The sequence below is a fragment of the Pelodiscus sinensis genome, chromosome 27 (genome assembly GCF_052426305.1).
Source record: "Pelodiscus sinensis isolate ZL-2025 chromosome 27, ASM5242630v1, whole genome shotgun sequence".
Taxonomy (NCBI): Eukaryota; Metazoa; Chordata; order Testudines; family Trionychidae; genus Pelodiscus; species Pelodiscus sinensis.
In genome coordinates this window covers 14125382-14139892 of record NC_143078.1, presented here as the reverse complement: position 1 = coordinate 14139892, position 14511 = coordinate 14125382, and the positions used below count along the sequence as shown (strand labels likewise).

Sequence of the window (14511 nt, the reverse complement as noted above, 5' to 3'; positions counted from 1 at the left end):
TTGCAGTTACTTCCTGCTGAAAGGAACTAGCAGATCAGATGTGGACAAAACTGCTTCTGTCACCAAACAGGCAATGGGGGCTGTTCCCGGCCAGAGAACCAGGAGTAATTGTTAAGCAGCAAAGTGCTTTTTAATGGACCAACTTATTTCAGAGGGTGACATAATGGGAAAATAGCACACCACACAAAATTAGCCCCATTTGTGCACGTCCCAGATTATTCTGCTGTTAACTGTGCATCTTTGTTAAATCAGAGAGAGAATAGTATCCAATTGTAAGTCTTGCAACCTCTCTGAACATCAGTTTAAGAAAATCTATTCTCCAGCACAACCAACTGCTTGAAAGCAACAATGGGACACACAGTTGGACACCACGTCAATCCCCAATTCACTTACTTTTCTGGCAGAAGATGTAGCGAAGGAGTTATGCTCTGGTGGTGGTATTTGCTCAGTGACGCTAGGCCTGGATTCGTGACCAGAATGGTTGGCAAAGGACTCGTTCTTTCTCTCTACAATGCAAGACAAGTGGGAGGAGGGGCAAAAGGTGTTTGAATGCTGTATTTCGAAACCATCTCCTCTCTACCCCTGCGGTGCGCAAGCAAGCAAACCGAGTGTGTGGAATTATGGACCATTCTAGTTCCTCACACTCAGAATAAAAAAAAAGCATCCCTAAGTCTACTCAGGGAACAAAAGATATTTCTGCCCAGTCCTGAGACACCTCTGTGGTAAGTGGCTACAGCTGCCAGCATCTATTTCATCCATAGCAGACAAACTGCCCCTTCTTTCCAGAGAAGGTTTGAGGCCTGACAAACTTCATTCATTAGATTTCCTTCAGCTAATCTAATTGCTCCATTCTATATGCTCAGTCTTACACCATGCTACGGCTTTTTGAGTTGTGTGCAACACCGTGGCCGCATATTTTTACAGAAATGGATTTTGAATATGAATAAGCAAATTGGGGCATATAATCTATCTTTAGAGCCTGTAATCCCCTGAATATGTATATTCTATTTGTGTGCATGGTATCATTCTTGTACGTGAAGTTAGAAATTCAAAATATAAACCTATTTATTCATCTACGTCTTCTAGTGAAAGCCATTAGTGGTACTTAAGGAACTTAATGGCCTGGTACTCAAGGCAACAATCTGTGAATAATCTTGTTTCTCTGTAAACAGGATTGTGATTGGACCTACAAATGGAGGTGATGTGGTGCTGGAATCCATCTTAATTTTGTAATTTTCCACAGGAGTGGGAGGAATTGAACCTGCCCTTGGGAAATCCTGTAAGGAATGGGCAACAAACAATGATGGTCTTCAGCTGGCTTCACAGACTGCTCCCCTCCCTAAGATGATACAGGAAAAGATCTTGAAATTAAAAACTAATGGGGGAGGAGGGAGAGAAGCTACTTGATCCAGGTCAGAAAAAAGAAGATCTGCTCTGGCCTGAAAAGGACTTTACCTGAAATAAGAACTAGGGTGAGAAATTATGATTTGTAACAACTTCTCCTAGCGTATTAGGCTTAGCTGGCATGTTTGCGAACTTACTTTGATCTGTTATCAATTGCAGTCACTTAAATCCTATTTTTATAGTTAAAAAAATCACTTGGGGAGGGGAGAGCAACAGCTCTGCAGCCCTCCCATTGATAAAGCAGGTGAACAACTTTACTAGCTTACTCTGTGTAAGTTTCACACACAGTAAGACAGATTTACCTGGAGTTTTGATTCCACTGGGGCTGTGCACAAGGGTCCTGTGTCAGGTCCCTGTGACAGCCTTCCCAGAGGTGAATTGTCCTCAGTATCTGTGTTTGTTGCTTTGCTGGAGGCTGTTACCCCAACTCTGTGCATTTGCTAGGAGAGCCCAGAGCTTCTGGGCCAGCAGAGCAGGATGATGGGGAGCTCCCAGAGAGCAGAGAGAAAGGCTCAGTGGTACAATCAGCCAATCAGCTGACAGTCTCAAGGGGGATCTCCGTGACAACCGGTCTCGATATCAGAGATTCCTCCACTCCTAGAACATAGCACTTGGTTCCAAGCACCTCATTCCATAAAGGACACAGGACATACACAGAAAGTGCACAGAAGAGCAATTGACAAAGTCACAGACTTGAACAGATTGATAGATCTAGGATTAAAGCAGGGATATAAATACCTATTCAGCATTTTGTTTCGCCAGTTAACTTTAACAGGTTAACCATGGAGGGCTGGGTTCGGTGGGTGGGGACAGTGTTCCCTCTAAGATGCAGGCAGCACAGCTTCACAGGTGATTAATCAAGCCCCACCCAGTCAGTCAGCTCCATGCATAGAGCTGCACAGCTTAGAGGGAACACTGGGCCGGGGCGGGGGGGAGGAAGGGGGGCTGGCTTTGGCCAGCCTGCCTGTCCTACCGCACCATAGGACACTTGCTCCGGCCAACCTGCCTGCTCCAGTTAGCCCATCACCCCCCTACCATGGGATGAAAGGCATACAACTAGGAGTAATGGGATTGAAGTATCCCACCTAACACAAGCTAGACAATATAACATATGTAATATAGGTGGAAATTTGAACTAGCAAGGATGGGACTAGACAACTATAGATTATTTTGTCTCCGGCTGGGAATTCTAAGTAAACTTAAGACTTCGAAAACACAAAGTCTGAATTCCAGTGGAAAGACCTCTATGACTGGATTGGCTCAGCCTCTCCAATGTGCCTTTACGAAGAGGTGAATGCGAAAGTTGGCAAGATTAATAAAATACAATTGGGAAATGTATACAAAAATGTTAAAAAGCCAATGTCAGCTGAGGCTCAGCTGATTTTAGAAGCACATGCACCTGCAAATAGCAATTTGCACATTCGTTTGGAGCAAGTATGAATTTGGGCAGCCGAGGTTCTAAGTAGGACCTAAAATTCTCAAACAAGGCAAAGAGCCGATAAGCTCTCCAAGGCAAACAGTCTCCATGTTTGTTCAATGAAGCCCCGAGTGGGGCCTTTGGATGTTCCCAGTTCATATATAAAGATTGACTGACACTGTGTCTTGCAATGTTCAATGGCTATCAAACAGTGCTTTAACGGTTAGAAAATTTGAATAATTTGAATCCTTATACCCGTCATTAAATATCTGTCTGATGGCCCCCCACCATAATTTCCCACAACTGAAAATGTAAGCTGAAATTTTTTAAAAAAAAATCCTGAAGCTTCGTAACAGACTATGAACGTTTAAAATTGATAAAAATAAATAAAATGTTTAAAAAGTGATATCCTTGAAACTCCTAAAAAAGAAAAGCCATTCTGCGTACCTGATTTATAGGTGTTGCATTCAAGTTCTTGAATTGCTTGCAAGATCCAGGAAATACAAGACAAAGTTGCTACCTATTAAAAGTTCTTTAAACACATGGACTAGAATCCACATGACACTTTATTTACATGCTGAAAGATTTCATTGACAAAAAAACTAGTTTTTTTCATCAATTACATCGACAGACTTTTTCTAAACATTCAACTCTGCCAAGTTCAACTTAGATCTTTCAGGCCCTTTAATTCATTGTACATCTTCAGGTTCGCCCAGTCAGAGCCCAAGTGATAGATCTTTTGCTGCAAGGTAGAATCCTGGTTGTACTTCTATATCTTCATGGTTTGACACTTAGTGCTCGCTGGGGGTAAAGACTTATTGATTAGCACACTAAGGAAATAGACTAAGCACGGTGCAGTTATAACACATAGCTACACTAAAACTTGGTCAATATAAGTCTTCCTTATTTTGCCTAGTAAGTTTAGCAATATATTTGCAGATTCTCTAAGTACTATTATCACCCAGTAAAATGCTGTCTTGTAGTTTTCTAAAGTCGGTGTTCAGAACAAGGATTCTAATCATCTTACATTATGAACACTAGGGGGACTGGTTTTCAGTTTGTATTCTGGGGATGAAAGACTAACAGTATCACAGGAATCTGTGGTCAGCCCTTCTGAAGAGAGATGGGATGAGAGAGATGAGATCAGGAAGCACAGACCTAAATATGGTCACTTGACCAACACTTGCACCATACACATCCTGATTATGTTCCTAACTGAAACCCCAGAGGTGTTATGAAGAAACTGGGAGCCTGGAACGCCAGCAATTAACAGGAGCATCTCAAGCCTGAAGATTACATTATGCGCAGATCCAGACTAACACAGCTACCCCTCTGATATTATGTACTTAGTCAATCCATTATTTTTCAGACTGAAACCTTTCTGCACTAGTCCTGGGGAAATTCTGCAATTGATAAATTTGGAGCCATAGTAAAATTACACAATTCCCCCAGGACCAATATAGCAAAATCAGAAAAAGCTTTTCCTGCCCCCACGTGGTGATGGAATATTTAAATAGAACAGAAAACAAAGTTTCCATTTTCTACAGTTTATCTTTCCTTGAAAAAAAAAAAGATACATTTTTAGTCTTTTATCTAGGACAACAGCAAGTGGCTTTTATTGAGCGACATTACATTGATTTAGCTAGAAGTTCTAGACACACCTCTTTTCACTTCATTATATTCATGGTGCAATAGCAGTACTATTTTCTCCATACATTGATAGGTTTTGAGTAGCCAGCTCGTTTTCCAATATTTTTACCTTTAAAAGGGGAGCACAAGCAAATAAGGCTGGGCTGGAAACTAACAAGAGCACCGTGTTACCCCTAAACACGAAACAATCACAAAATAAAACAAAAAGCAATGGATAAAATGAAAGAAAATCAAAAGCTCATTATCAGCCATGGGAGAGCCAGTAGCCATTGGCAGCATCCCTGAGCACAAATGGGAACCTAACAAGATCAGTTCCAGCAGACAGTGCACTCAAATGGTCACAGGTATGCCAAGCACGTGGGGTCAGCAGGATTTGGTGGCCGTACAAGGAGGAGGGGGCATGAGGAGGCAGGGCTGATCAAACAAAAACACAAAATTCCCCCCCAAAAAAATCTACCAAGTTTCATGGGGCTCTAACTAGAACCCAGCCTGAAGTTAGTGCAGTCTGCCATCCAACATTTCAAAGCATTTCACATGATCATGAAGAGGGAAAGGCAGTATCTATACTATACAGGACCCACATAACCCGGTGCTGTCCTGACGGAAAGCTGATTGAGAATTTAAATTAAAATCCGTTCCCAGATCTTTGGCACTTATGCTGACCTACAAGCCAGTAAACAAAAAGGAAAGTGGCCTGTTGAAACAACAAAGCTGGTTTGAAACATTTGACAAGTTTCATCCCTTTAGGAGCGTCTTGTGACGTTGTGTTAAAGGAAAGGACAGGGCAAGAACTATTACTTTTGCCAATTTGGGGTATGGAGATCAAATTCTAACTTCTCACCTACGTGTTAATCGGTTTTAAAATAAATGCAGGGTCAATGGCATCAGGCCTGCCCTTTTTTAACCTCACTATGCAGTTATTCACCATATGCTCTACCAGTCTATGTGATTTATTTAGCAGCTCTGCTCATCTGAAGAAACCATTTTAAAGGCTTCCAGCCTTAGAAAACCAGTGAGTGGGACTCCCTAGCTGAGGCCTCATGTTTTAATTTGCTATGATTTTAGTGCTGCATTATGCATTACCTGCCTCCTTTTCAGCATCTGATTCTGAAGCCTCATCCTCTTCGGCTTCCTCCTCGTCCTCAGAGCTGGAACTGCTCGATTCCTTGTTCTCCTCTTCTGGTTCCTGGGACTTCAGAGCATCTTCCTCATAAAGAATCTGCTCTTTGCTGAGACAAACAAGAATTTAAGGTGTGCCAACCAGGGCGAAAGCAAGCCATTTCTGACCTTTACTCTTAAGGAACCTGCAGATAATTCACTACATCCAGAACAGGCAAGCGTAAAAATACCTCGTACAATCTTCTTCACCCCGATATCTCCTACCCAGGACCTGTGCAATGGGTGCAACTCCCAGACCTGCATCCCCCCTGCCGGTTGGGACAGCTCCCCTCAGCTGTGGAGTTGTGGACTACAGTACCTCACAGGACTCCAGGGTATCCCTCTACCTGTGCTAACGGGTTCCAAGTGAGACCCTCAAGTCCTCAACAGCGGCTGGAGATGGAGACATACAGGGAAGACAGGAGTGGAGGAGATGCAGGAAAGACAAGGCTACACCAGCTAGTGTGTGTGTGTCTCCCACCTCCCAGGAGTCACTGCTCTAGAGCAAGTAATGAGACCAAGAAAAATTAGTAGGAGATGCCGAGCTGGCATCTGAAAGCTGCAACGAGAACAAATGCAGCATGACCTGTAGCTGGGCATGAAATAGCTGGTCCCTTTTTACATCAGGCTAGACTTTAAGATTGAGGGGGGGGGGGGGGGCTTACTTTTTGAAGAGTCCACTTTGCAATTTGCCATTCATATCAGCTTCAATTAGCTTGTTTCTCATCTCCTTCTCACTGCGCAGCTGTCAAAAGGAGCAAGAAGAACAGGAAGGCCACATTTAAACAGGCAGCATCAGCACAAGTTGCTCCGTACCAGTCTCAAGTCATCCCAAGCCTCATTTTGAGGAAGTGGCAGGGTTTTTGCCCTTCTAACTGCTTCATTATGGCTCAATTTGACAGGCAAACACACCACATCATGGCTAGGAAGATCTACAAGGAAGTCACCAGGTACGTTGCATGGCAAAGCTCCGGCCATGCTCCGGGGGGGTCCCATGTTACTGGCAGATAGCGTCTGCCTCAGAGGCCCACTGTGGCCCTCCACGTGACCTCTCTTCACTAGAGGCAGGAGCCTTAGCTTACTGAGCCATACTCCTCACAGTCTAGTTCAGAAGGGTTATTACCCCAACCTTATGGAGTCCTGATCTCCCTTCTCGGGGGCAGGTTGTGTGATGTCATGGGAAAGTTTTGGGGGAACCCGAGCCCTCCCACTACTCCGAGTGCCAGCCCACGGATCCTAAGGCAATGGCAACAGGCACAGTCACTGCCACTCTCAATCCAGCAGCTTTTCCCTGGGCCGATTACCTAAACAATCCCTCCCAGCACCTTTCCTTTGGTACCTGCTCAGCAGTACTCGGCTCACACAGCACTTCCTCCTTCCCGAACATCTCTTTTCCTTCCCTCACTTCCTTACCTGGGGCGGGGGGGGGGAGGGGCGGTGGGAGCAGCTTTTAAAGCAGCTCCACAGGCCTTAATTGGCTACAGGCATCTAATGAGCCTGCAGCTTCGGGCAAGCTCCAATTGACCCCAGGTACCTGCCTGATTATGCTGCACTAGGCTTGGCCCTTTTTACTCAGGGAAGAAAAAGCTGTTCACCCAAGCCCCAGCATGTCTTCCCTCCATTAGTGTGTGGCAGCCAGCTGGCCTGGGTCTGTCACAATTGTTACATTCAAGTAGCATTGCTCGGGAAATTCCATGGAAATCAGCAACAATGCTGATGGAGGGGAGTCCCCTATGACCTTAAGGGTCAACTGTTTTTCCCAGATGTACTGTCCTGTCTTTTCAAGCACACGTACAGAAGTGGGGAGAGGGGCAGTTGTCCTTCAGTGTGAATTCCTGCAGTGATGGAAGCATTTTGGCCAAGTGGTTCAGAAAATCTCATCTCCATTAGGGATAGATAAAACAGAGGCAGCATGGTCATAGTCACGGTAACTCCCAGGAGCTAGAGGCATTTTTAGGTAGAGCAGAAAGACAATTCTAGCAGTGCTGCATGATGAGGCTCTTTCTAAGCCTGAAAAAATCCCATAGCTTGGCACTCATGTTCATCAATGAATGCATCCTGGAATCCCAAAATGAAAACTTCCTAGCACAGGATTTATAGGGTTGAAAAACACTGAAGAACTCCAGGGTTGTGCGACAAACTAAGAGAATACTCCAGGCAGTCCTATAAGGGGAGACTGACTGGAATGACACTGTCTGTTCAGCAGAGGACTTCCTGCCGCCTTTGCTTCTTTCCAAGAGAGGTACCCAGAATCCCTCTGGACATGTAAGCAGCAGGAATATCCTGATGTCTTTGAATGTATGAAAACTAACAGTGAAGCATTTCGTGACTTAAAATAGAGCTACTCCTATAAGCATCAAGTGCCTCATTTAGCCCAACTTTAGGTGCATGAATGGAGATTGCCTATCTCCTAGAACTGGAAGGGACCTTGAAAGGTCATTAAGTCCAGTCCCCTGCCTTCACAGCAGGACCAAGTACCATCCCTGACAGAGTTTATGCCCCAAATCCCTAAATGGCCTCCCCAAGGATTGAACTCTCAAACCACTGAGCTATCCCTCCCCGCCAGGTGAGAACATAGAAGACACCCCACCATTTTTCCTGCCTGAAAGAAACATGGCTAGTTTCTTTAAGAAATTTGTGTATGGACTACTCAAATCTCAACGCCAGTGACTTACACCAGGCAGTTTGAAAAAACACAACTTAGTCTTATGCAAGAGAATTTGTAGGTGCGTCTTTGTTTTGTTTTTAATTAGGAGTGCAGTTTTCTGCATTCAGCTGGTTCACACTGCCTGGAGAAATGCCTGAGAACACTGTTTACATATTAGCTTAGCAATTCCCTTAATTTGCTTAGAAGCTGGCTCACATTAAAAACAGGTTGGAGGAGAGGAGAGAAGATGCAACGGGGGGGACTGCTGGGCCACTGCCTTGCAGCCAGAAATCTAGACTTTCACTGCCATAGTCCTCACAGTTGTAAGTATTGGTGTCACCAGCATGTTTTTATAGCTAACATTTTCTCCTATTCCACCATGTTAAACTGCATATGGGCAGTGGCTTGGGTTTTGGTTTGCATGGATCTTGGTGACTTCAATGAATAAGTGGCATGCCTGAGAAGAATGAGGAAAGAATTCAGCTCCAGACCAATGCTGCAATACGACAACCTGCTTTATTTTGCTCTCAAGGCCCACAGTTTCTGCTAGAACCTGCTACCCACATCACAAGATTACCCACGATTTAGCGTGGGCTTGAAATGACTCAACTTCTCCCAATGTTGGAGTTCACATAGTAACTTGCAATTACTTCTCCCTGACCCAGTCTTGTTCTAAAAGACCATTCAGTAATAAACAGATCAGCTCAGAATACAGAGCAGTCTGAGGCCTCTTCCCTTGCATATCTACACGAACAGAGTTCTAGTAACCATAAGTGTGCCCAAATTGCTATTTAAGTACCTCCCAGAAAGACGAGATTTAGGGAGGATGGTGAATGTAAAGATGAACTGTAAAGCTACACTCAGAGTAGTCTAGAATTCCAGAGGTTGATAAATTATTGGCCCTCTTGTCATAGCGGAGTTGCTAGCCAATTGGTTCTAGAACCTTAAATATGCCGACATGCTTAATGTCTCCCAACCAACTTAAAAAAAAATGGTGGCACTTCGTTTCATGCCTCGTACGTGTACGTATGTGGATGCTAGATTATCCATGCATAGATAGCCAGTTAGAAAGCAAGGAAGAGGTCAGCCAAACACTCACCACATTCTGTTTTTTCTGCAGCATCTCCAAGTGCTCCACCAGTCCCTCATCAGCCACATCAAATGGTGTCTGACCCTAGTGACATAAGCAATCAGAAAACAAAGGCACCATTGCTTTGTTAACATGCGAGAAGTGTTCTTCACCAGCAGAGGAGAGACCGGAGCTGTTCCAGCTGCAGCAGGCAATCAAGAGACCCGCCTCCTGGCCTTCACTGGCTAGGAGACACAGAATAGGATGGTGGAGAAGACACTCCCCATGTCATTCTGCCATAGCCACTTCATTCCTACACTAGGAACATCCAGAAGCTGCAGTCTTATAATGCAACCCATGGCCAGACTCACCTTCAGGACAAGTATGGCTCAGAGAATGAGGTCCCATGGTCAACTGGGCAGCAAGAGATACTGTGTTCAAGTCAGGGGCTCTCCAAAAATTGCACGTCTCTGTTAAAGACGAGGGTGACCTCAACCTACCCTACTCATCCGAGCACTAAGCACCTGGCAATCTGCAGCCATCAGGAGGACACAGCTGAGGGGGGTTCAGTCCTGAACAGTTGTGCATAAATATAACAAGTAGGTAGGAAAGCCACTTCGGGATGTAATGCAAGAGAGCTGCAACACTGCCATTTTAATTCAAATAGTCAGCCACCTTAATCACTTTAATAATAAATCCTGATGTCTGTTGATTACATCAAGGCTGACAGGCCACAGCTCCTGCCCAAGGAATTTACCACCAATGGTCAGATCGCTAAAGGGATTTATGACCCACATAACATCTAAAGGGATTGTCTGCAGACAAGGCAGCAGAACCTCCCTCATTTGCAGCAGTAACTGAGACAACCACTGAAGATGACAGAATTTTGCACATTAGGTCCCAATCCAGCAAAGAGAATCTTAATTGCAGGGGTCTATCTATGTCAGGGGTGGGCAAGAGTTTTTGCAGGGGGGCCCACTTCAAATTTTAGCAGTGGTCACAGGCCACCCCTCTGAAGGGGCGAGGCGCTGGGCAGAGAGGGGCTGTTCCCTCCAGTCATGGCCTGCCCTTGGGGGGCGGAGGAGGGGGGAAGGAGGAGGCTTTGTGAACTCTCCCCCCACCATCCCCAGGACAATCAGGACCTGAGTATAGGAAAGCACATGAAGTCTCTTGCCCCCCACCCGGGGCATGGGGCACCTAGGGGAACTGCCAGCTGTTTTGAACAGCTGGCGGTTCCCTCTTGTGCCACATGCTCCTGGTGTGGGGGGAGGACACTTCACATGTTTCCCCATTCCCAGGTCTCGATCGGCCTGCAGGTGGGGGACAACAGGGTAGCTTTGGGCCAGAACAAACAGCTTGGTGTCCCAGACATGGCCCGCGGACCCTATCTTTCCCACCCCTGGTCTATGTGGTTCTCTTTGCCAGATCAGACCTTAGGTGAATGATCATGGAAATAAAAATAAACCAATGAATCACAAAAAGTAGGTTTTTCACATCAATTTCCACTACCAGGAGATGTTACTCTATTCCTCATTTTCACAAAGGAGGAAAATGCCACATTCAGCCAGACACTTACAAAAAATTATTTTTTCCCCTCATTCACATAAGCCTCCTGCCTGGATTCATTCTCTGACGTCATTCTAGCAGGTGTAGTCTCAATCCACTGCCAAAGAACTGGCCACAATATTACAGCACTGAATCAATTCGGGCAGGAAGCAGTTTAGACAGGTAAAAACAGTCTCACACTCACCACAGTTCAGAAATAACAGGAAAAGAAATACAGACGAACAGGATGGGAGTTTCATGGGGGACAACTCAGCAAAACAATAATTACACTGTGTTTCTTTATTTCCCGCCCTCACAACTAGCAAATTCTGCAGGTTCATCCAGCTTCTATGAGCAAGATGTCAGTATGACTGGAAAGGGATTTAAAACCTTCAACACCCAATCTGTTACCTCCAAAAGGGTTACAGGCTTTGTCAGAGCAACACATGGACAATTAAAGCGCTCATTAAAAACTCTGGTTTTAACACCATCAAGTTTTTTGCACCTGGGCTTATTCCCCATGCAAATAAGACTGATTTTTTTTTGTTCATTTTAAGTAGCCAAAAAAGTTTTAAAAGAGGAAGATGCCCTATATTCCTCACTTGGATTCCTGAGCTGCCCTTTTCTCCACAAGGCTACAGCAGGTAGCAGTCTCAAAAAAAGGGAAATCTTTAAATTTTCTGCTTGCAAATACATTTCAATTTACACCTGGTCATAAGAGCTGGTTTTCATGCAACCTCCCAGACAGCTGGCTGAGCAATGGACACATTTGTCTGTAAAAAATAGCCCAGGTGAGCTCCAACACAACAGGGACAGTGCTCCTCTAGGAAAAGGCTGTTTTAGCGGAGCAGCACATTCCTTGTTTGCAGGCAGTCACTGTAATGCTGAAGCGGCAGACACTCCCTTACCAGCTTGTTCCTGATGTCCATGTCACAGAGCCCCTCGGCCAAGATAGTGCAAGCCTCTTTCACGCCCCAGTGTGCAGCAGCATGGAGTGGAGTCCAGCCATCGTTGTCTTGGACATTCAGATTAAAGCCAGCTTGGATCAAGAGCCTAAGGCAAGAGAATGAAGGCATGCCAAGTGCCAGGCAGGGGGTAGCGTGGTGAAGTAGGCCAGGTAAGACACTAGTGCTTAGATTTGCGTTTCATAAGATAGCCAAGAGTAAGAGCCCCGACTGGCTCTCCGTTTGATTTCCTGGACCAGCTAGAGGAGAGGGGAAGTTCTCCACAAGAGGACTAAGCAACACTCCCAACAGTGACTACTGGAAAGTGCAGCCACCCCATTATTGGAGTCATGCAAAACTCCGCCCAGGCCAGTCACACCAAACTCAGCGGGTCGTGGAACATTGTGTACATGACTTTAGAGTGCTTGAAGCTATGGGCCCCAACCAGGGCCACCTTGCGTCATGGGGTGCTACATACAGGACAGACGGTCTCTGCCTGAAAGAGCTTACAACCCAAGTACAAGACAAGAGTCAACAGGTGGCTACGGATAGGGGAGCACAGGGAAACACGGTGATGGTTATGAGCAGCTGATAAAACAGCAGTCTGACACATCAACTGCCCAGCCCCAAGCGAGTGTCATGTAGCTGCCACACCAGAGGGGATGTGACCCTGGACAATGGGCGTTTCAGAGGAGCATCTCCGTAGCACAAGGGGTGGCCTGGGAGAAAGCAGCCAGGTGACTGGTTGGAAAACACCTTCCCAGAGCTGCTCGCCCAGGGAAAACACACACGCACACCCCTCAGCCTTTGACAAGGTTGCTCAAAGGCTGCTGCTGCTTTTACACCCACGGGCCTATCAGCAGCACTGCAAGTGGAAATTCCCCGTTCCAAAAGCCGCAAGCAGCAGTAAGTGCAACGGGGGTGTTAAAGGACTGGCGAGTGTCTTTCCTCTGGGCTGGAAAGTTCAAACAATTTCACATGAAACATAAGCATAGGAGAGAGGGGGACAGCTGCTTAACTTACAGGGCACCTGTGGTTACATGCACAAGGAGTAACGCTTAGTGTCACATAACTTGTCCATGCCTCGGTGGCGATCATTCAAGCGAATCGTTAGTTACACCACCCCAGAGCTTCCAGGGAAACGCACGCTTACATTGAACTGGGAACTCCCCGCTCTGCAGAGTCCAGAATTGACCCTACGGAAGTTCCACGTTACACCTTTGTGTTCCTGTAGCACCTAGAAGCCTTAGTCATGAAGTAGGCCCCACTATGCTGGGTGTGTGAAAAGCAGACCAAGACAGCAGGTCTTGCACCACAGAGCCCACTATCTAAGCCAGGAGATGGTGCTGTCTGAATAGACAAGACAGCCTTGGTTTACCAGCAGCGTGATGGTGGCAAGTGTCACAGTTCCATTTTACTTTCTTCTTTTGGGTGGGCTTTCTTAGGAGGGCAACAGCTACATGGAATAAAGGGAAGGAGAACAGTAAGGGGGCAGGTGAAGAGGCTGAAGTAGAGAGAGTCGGATGGCTGGAGCAAACAGCCAATCAGCATAGGGCAGAGGACATGTGAAAACATGACACACCGTTGCTTCCCCATTTGAGGGCATTTCCATCAATCTTTGATTTCTTCTGCTCCTACAGAGTGGAGTCTGATTGGCTCCTCTCTGCAACTCTTCCCCAAAGTCACATGGCGAGGGAGAGGGGGAGCACACACCTTATTTAATTTTCAATCCAAGAAACACCCAGAGGCGCCCAAGCACTTTGGATGAGCATCTTCGGGGGTGCACACGTTTATAAACAGAACAGCAGAGGCTGAATCTGAGTTGGGACCCTAACACTCCCACTACCGTACACCCAAAACAAACCTTGTCCTCAACTACAGTGATAGGAGCAGCCCCTTCCACTACAGACCCGGACTCAAGGCGCTGACCGACGTAAAGGAGTCATTACCTCATCACTTCAGAGTAGCCCTTGGCTGCAGCTACGTGAAGAGCAGTGGCCCCTGACCGGGGTTGCTTTACATCTTCAAGCTTCCCGCTGTTTAGCCACTGCCGTGCATCCTGCAGCATCTGCTGCTCTTCCTCTTTCCTTGCTAGTTCCAGGTCCACCCCTGTGGAAACATCGCAGATGAAAAAACAAAAGCAAACCACAGCTCACCTGCATGTCAATCTGAAATGGAATCATGGTCACCAAAAGGTCTGGCTGCTTTGCAATGGCTTCTGCGAGCTCACGATAAACATTTCCCAGGATGTAGGAGAACACCTGAACCACACTCGTTAAACAAAAAGGAATTTGGGGTAATTAACACCTAAAATTGAAAAATTCATTTGTGAGCCAGCCCATGATTGCTAGCAATAGCACTAATTGGCTAAGGGTGCAAGATCTGGGTTCTCAAAACAGCAGACCTAGCTTGAAAAAAAGTCAGCACAAGTTTGCGCTAAAGGACAGCTAAATTGCATTAAACTTGAATATACTTTTAATCTGTTGTGTACACCGCAGATACCTCTTGCAAGGTTAAACCTAGATACATGCACCTAGAACAGTGCATTCCTGCATGCCTAAAACTCACTGAAGTTGATGTGTTGTACTGCAAAGAAATAGGCAATGCATTTAAGTGACCACAGAAATGGGAGCGTATCTGTTGGTGGCCACCCCCGTGGATGGGAGCAGGATTCACC

The 14511-nt window shown here is 45.9% G+C and overlaps 1 protein-coding gene across 6 annotated transcripts in view; it reads right to left on the bottom strand.

Annotated features, from left to right (window-relative positions):
- The window catches only part of PPP1R12B (protein phosphatase 1 regulatory subunit 12B), a 151681-nt gene that overhangs the window by 102708 nt on the left and 34462 nt on the right, over positions 1-14511 (bottom strand). For all 6 annotated transcript variants that reach the window (XM_075910196.2, XM_075910200.2, XM_075910194.2 and 3 more), the window contains exons 4-9: positions 13784-13943; positions 11799-11943; positions 9376-9450; positions 6295-6374; positions 5555-5700; positions 394-506 (exon numbers count right to left, since the gene is read on the bottom strand). In XM_075910196.2, coding sequence (XP_075766311.2) covers positions 394-506; positions 5555-5700; positions 6295-6374; positions 9376-9450; positions 11799-11943; positions 13784-13943 — 719 coding nt within the window. The remainder of the gene's footprint in view (positions 1-393; positions 507-5554; positions 5701-6294; positions 6375-9375; positions 9451-11798; positions 11944-13783; positions 13944-14511) is intronic.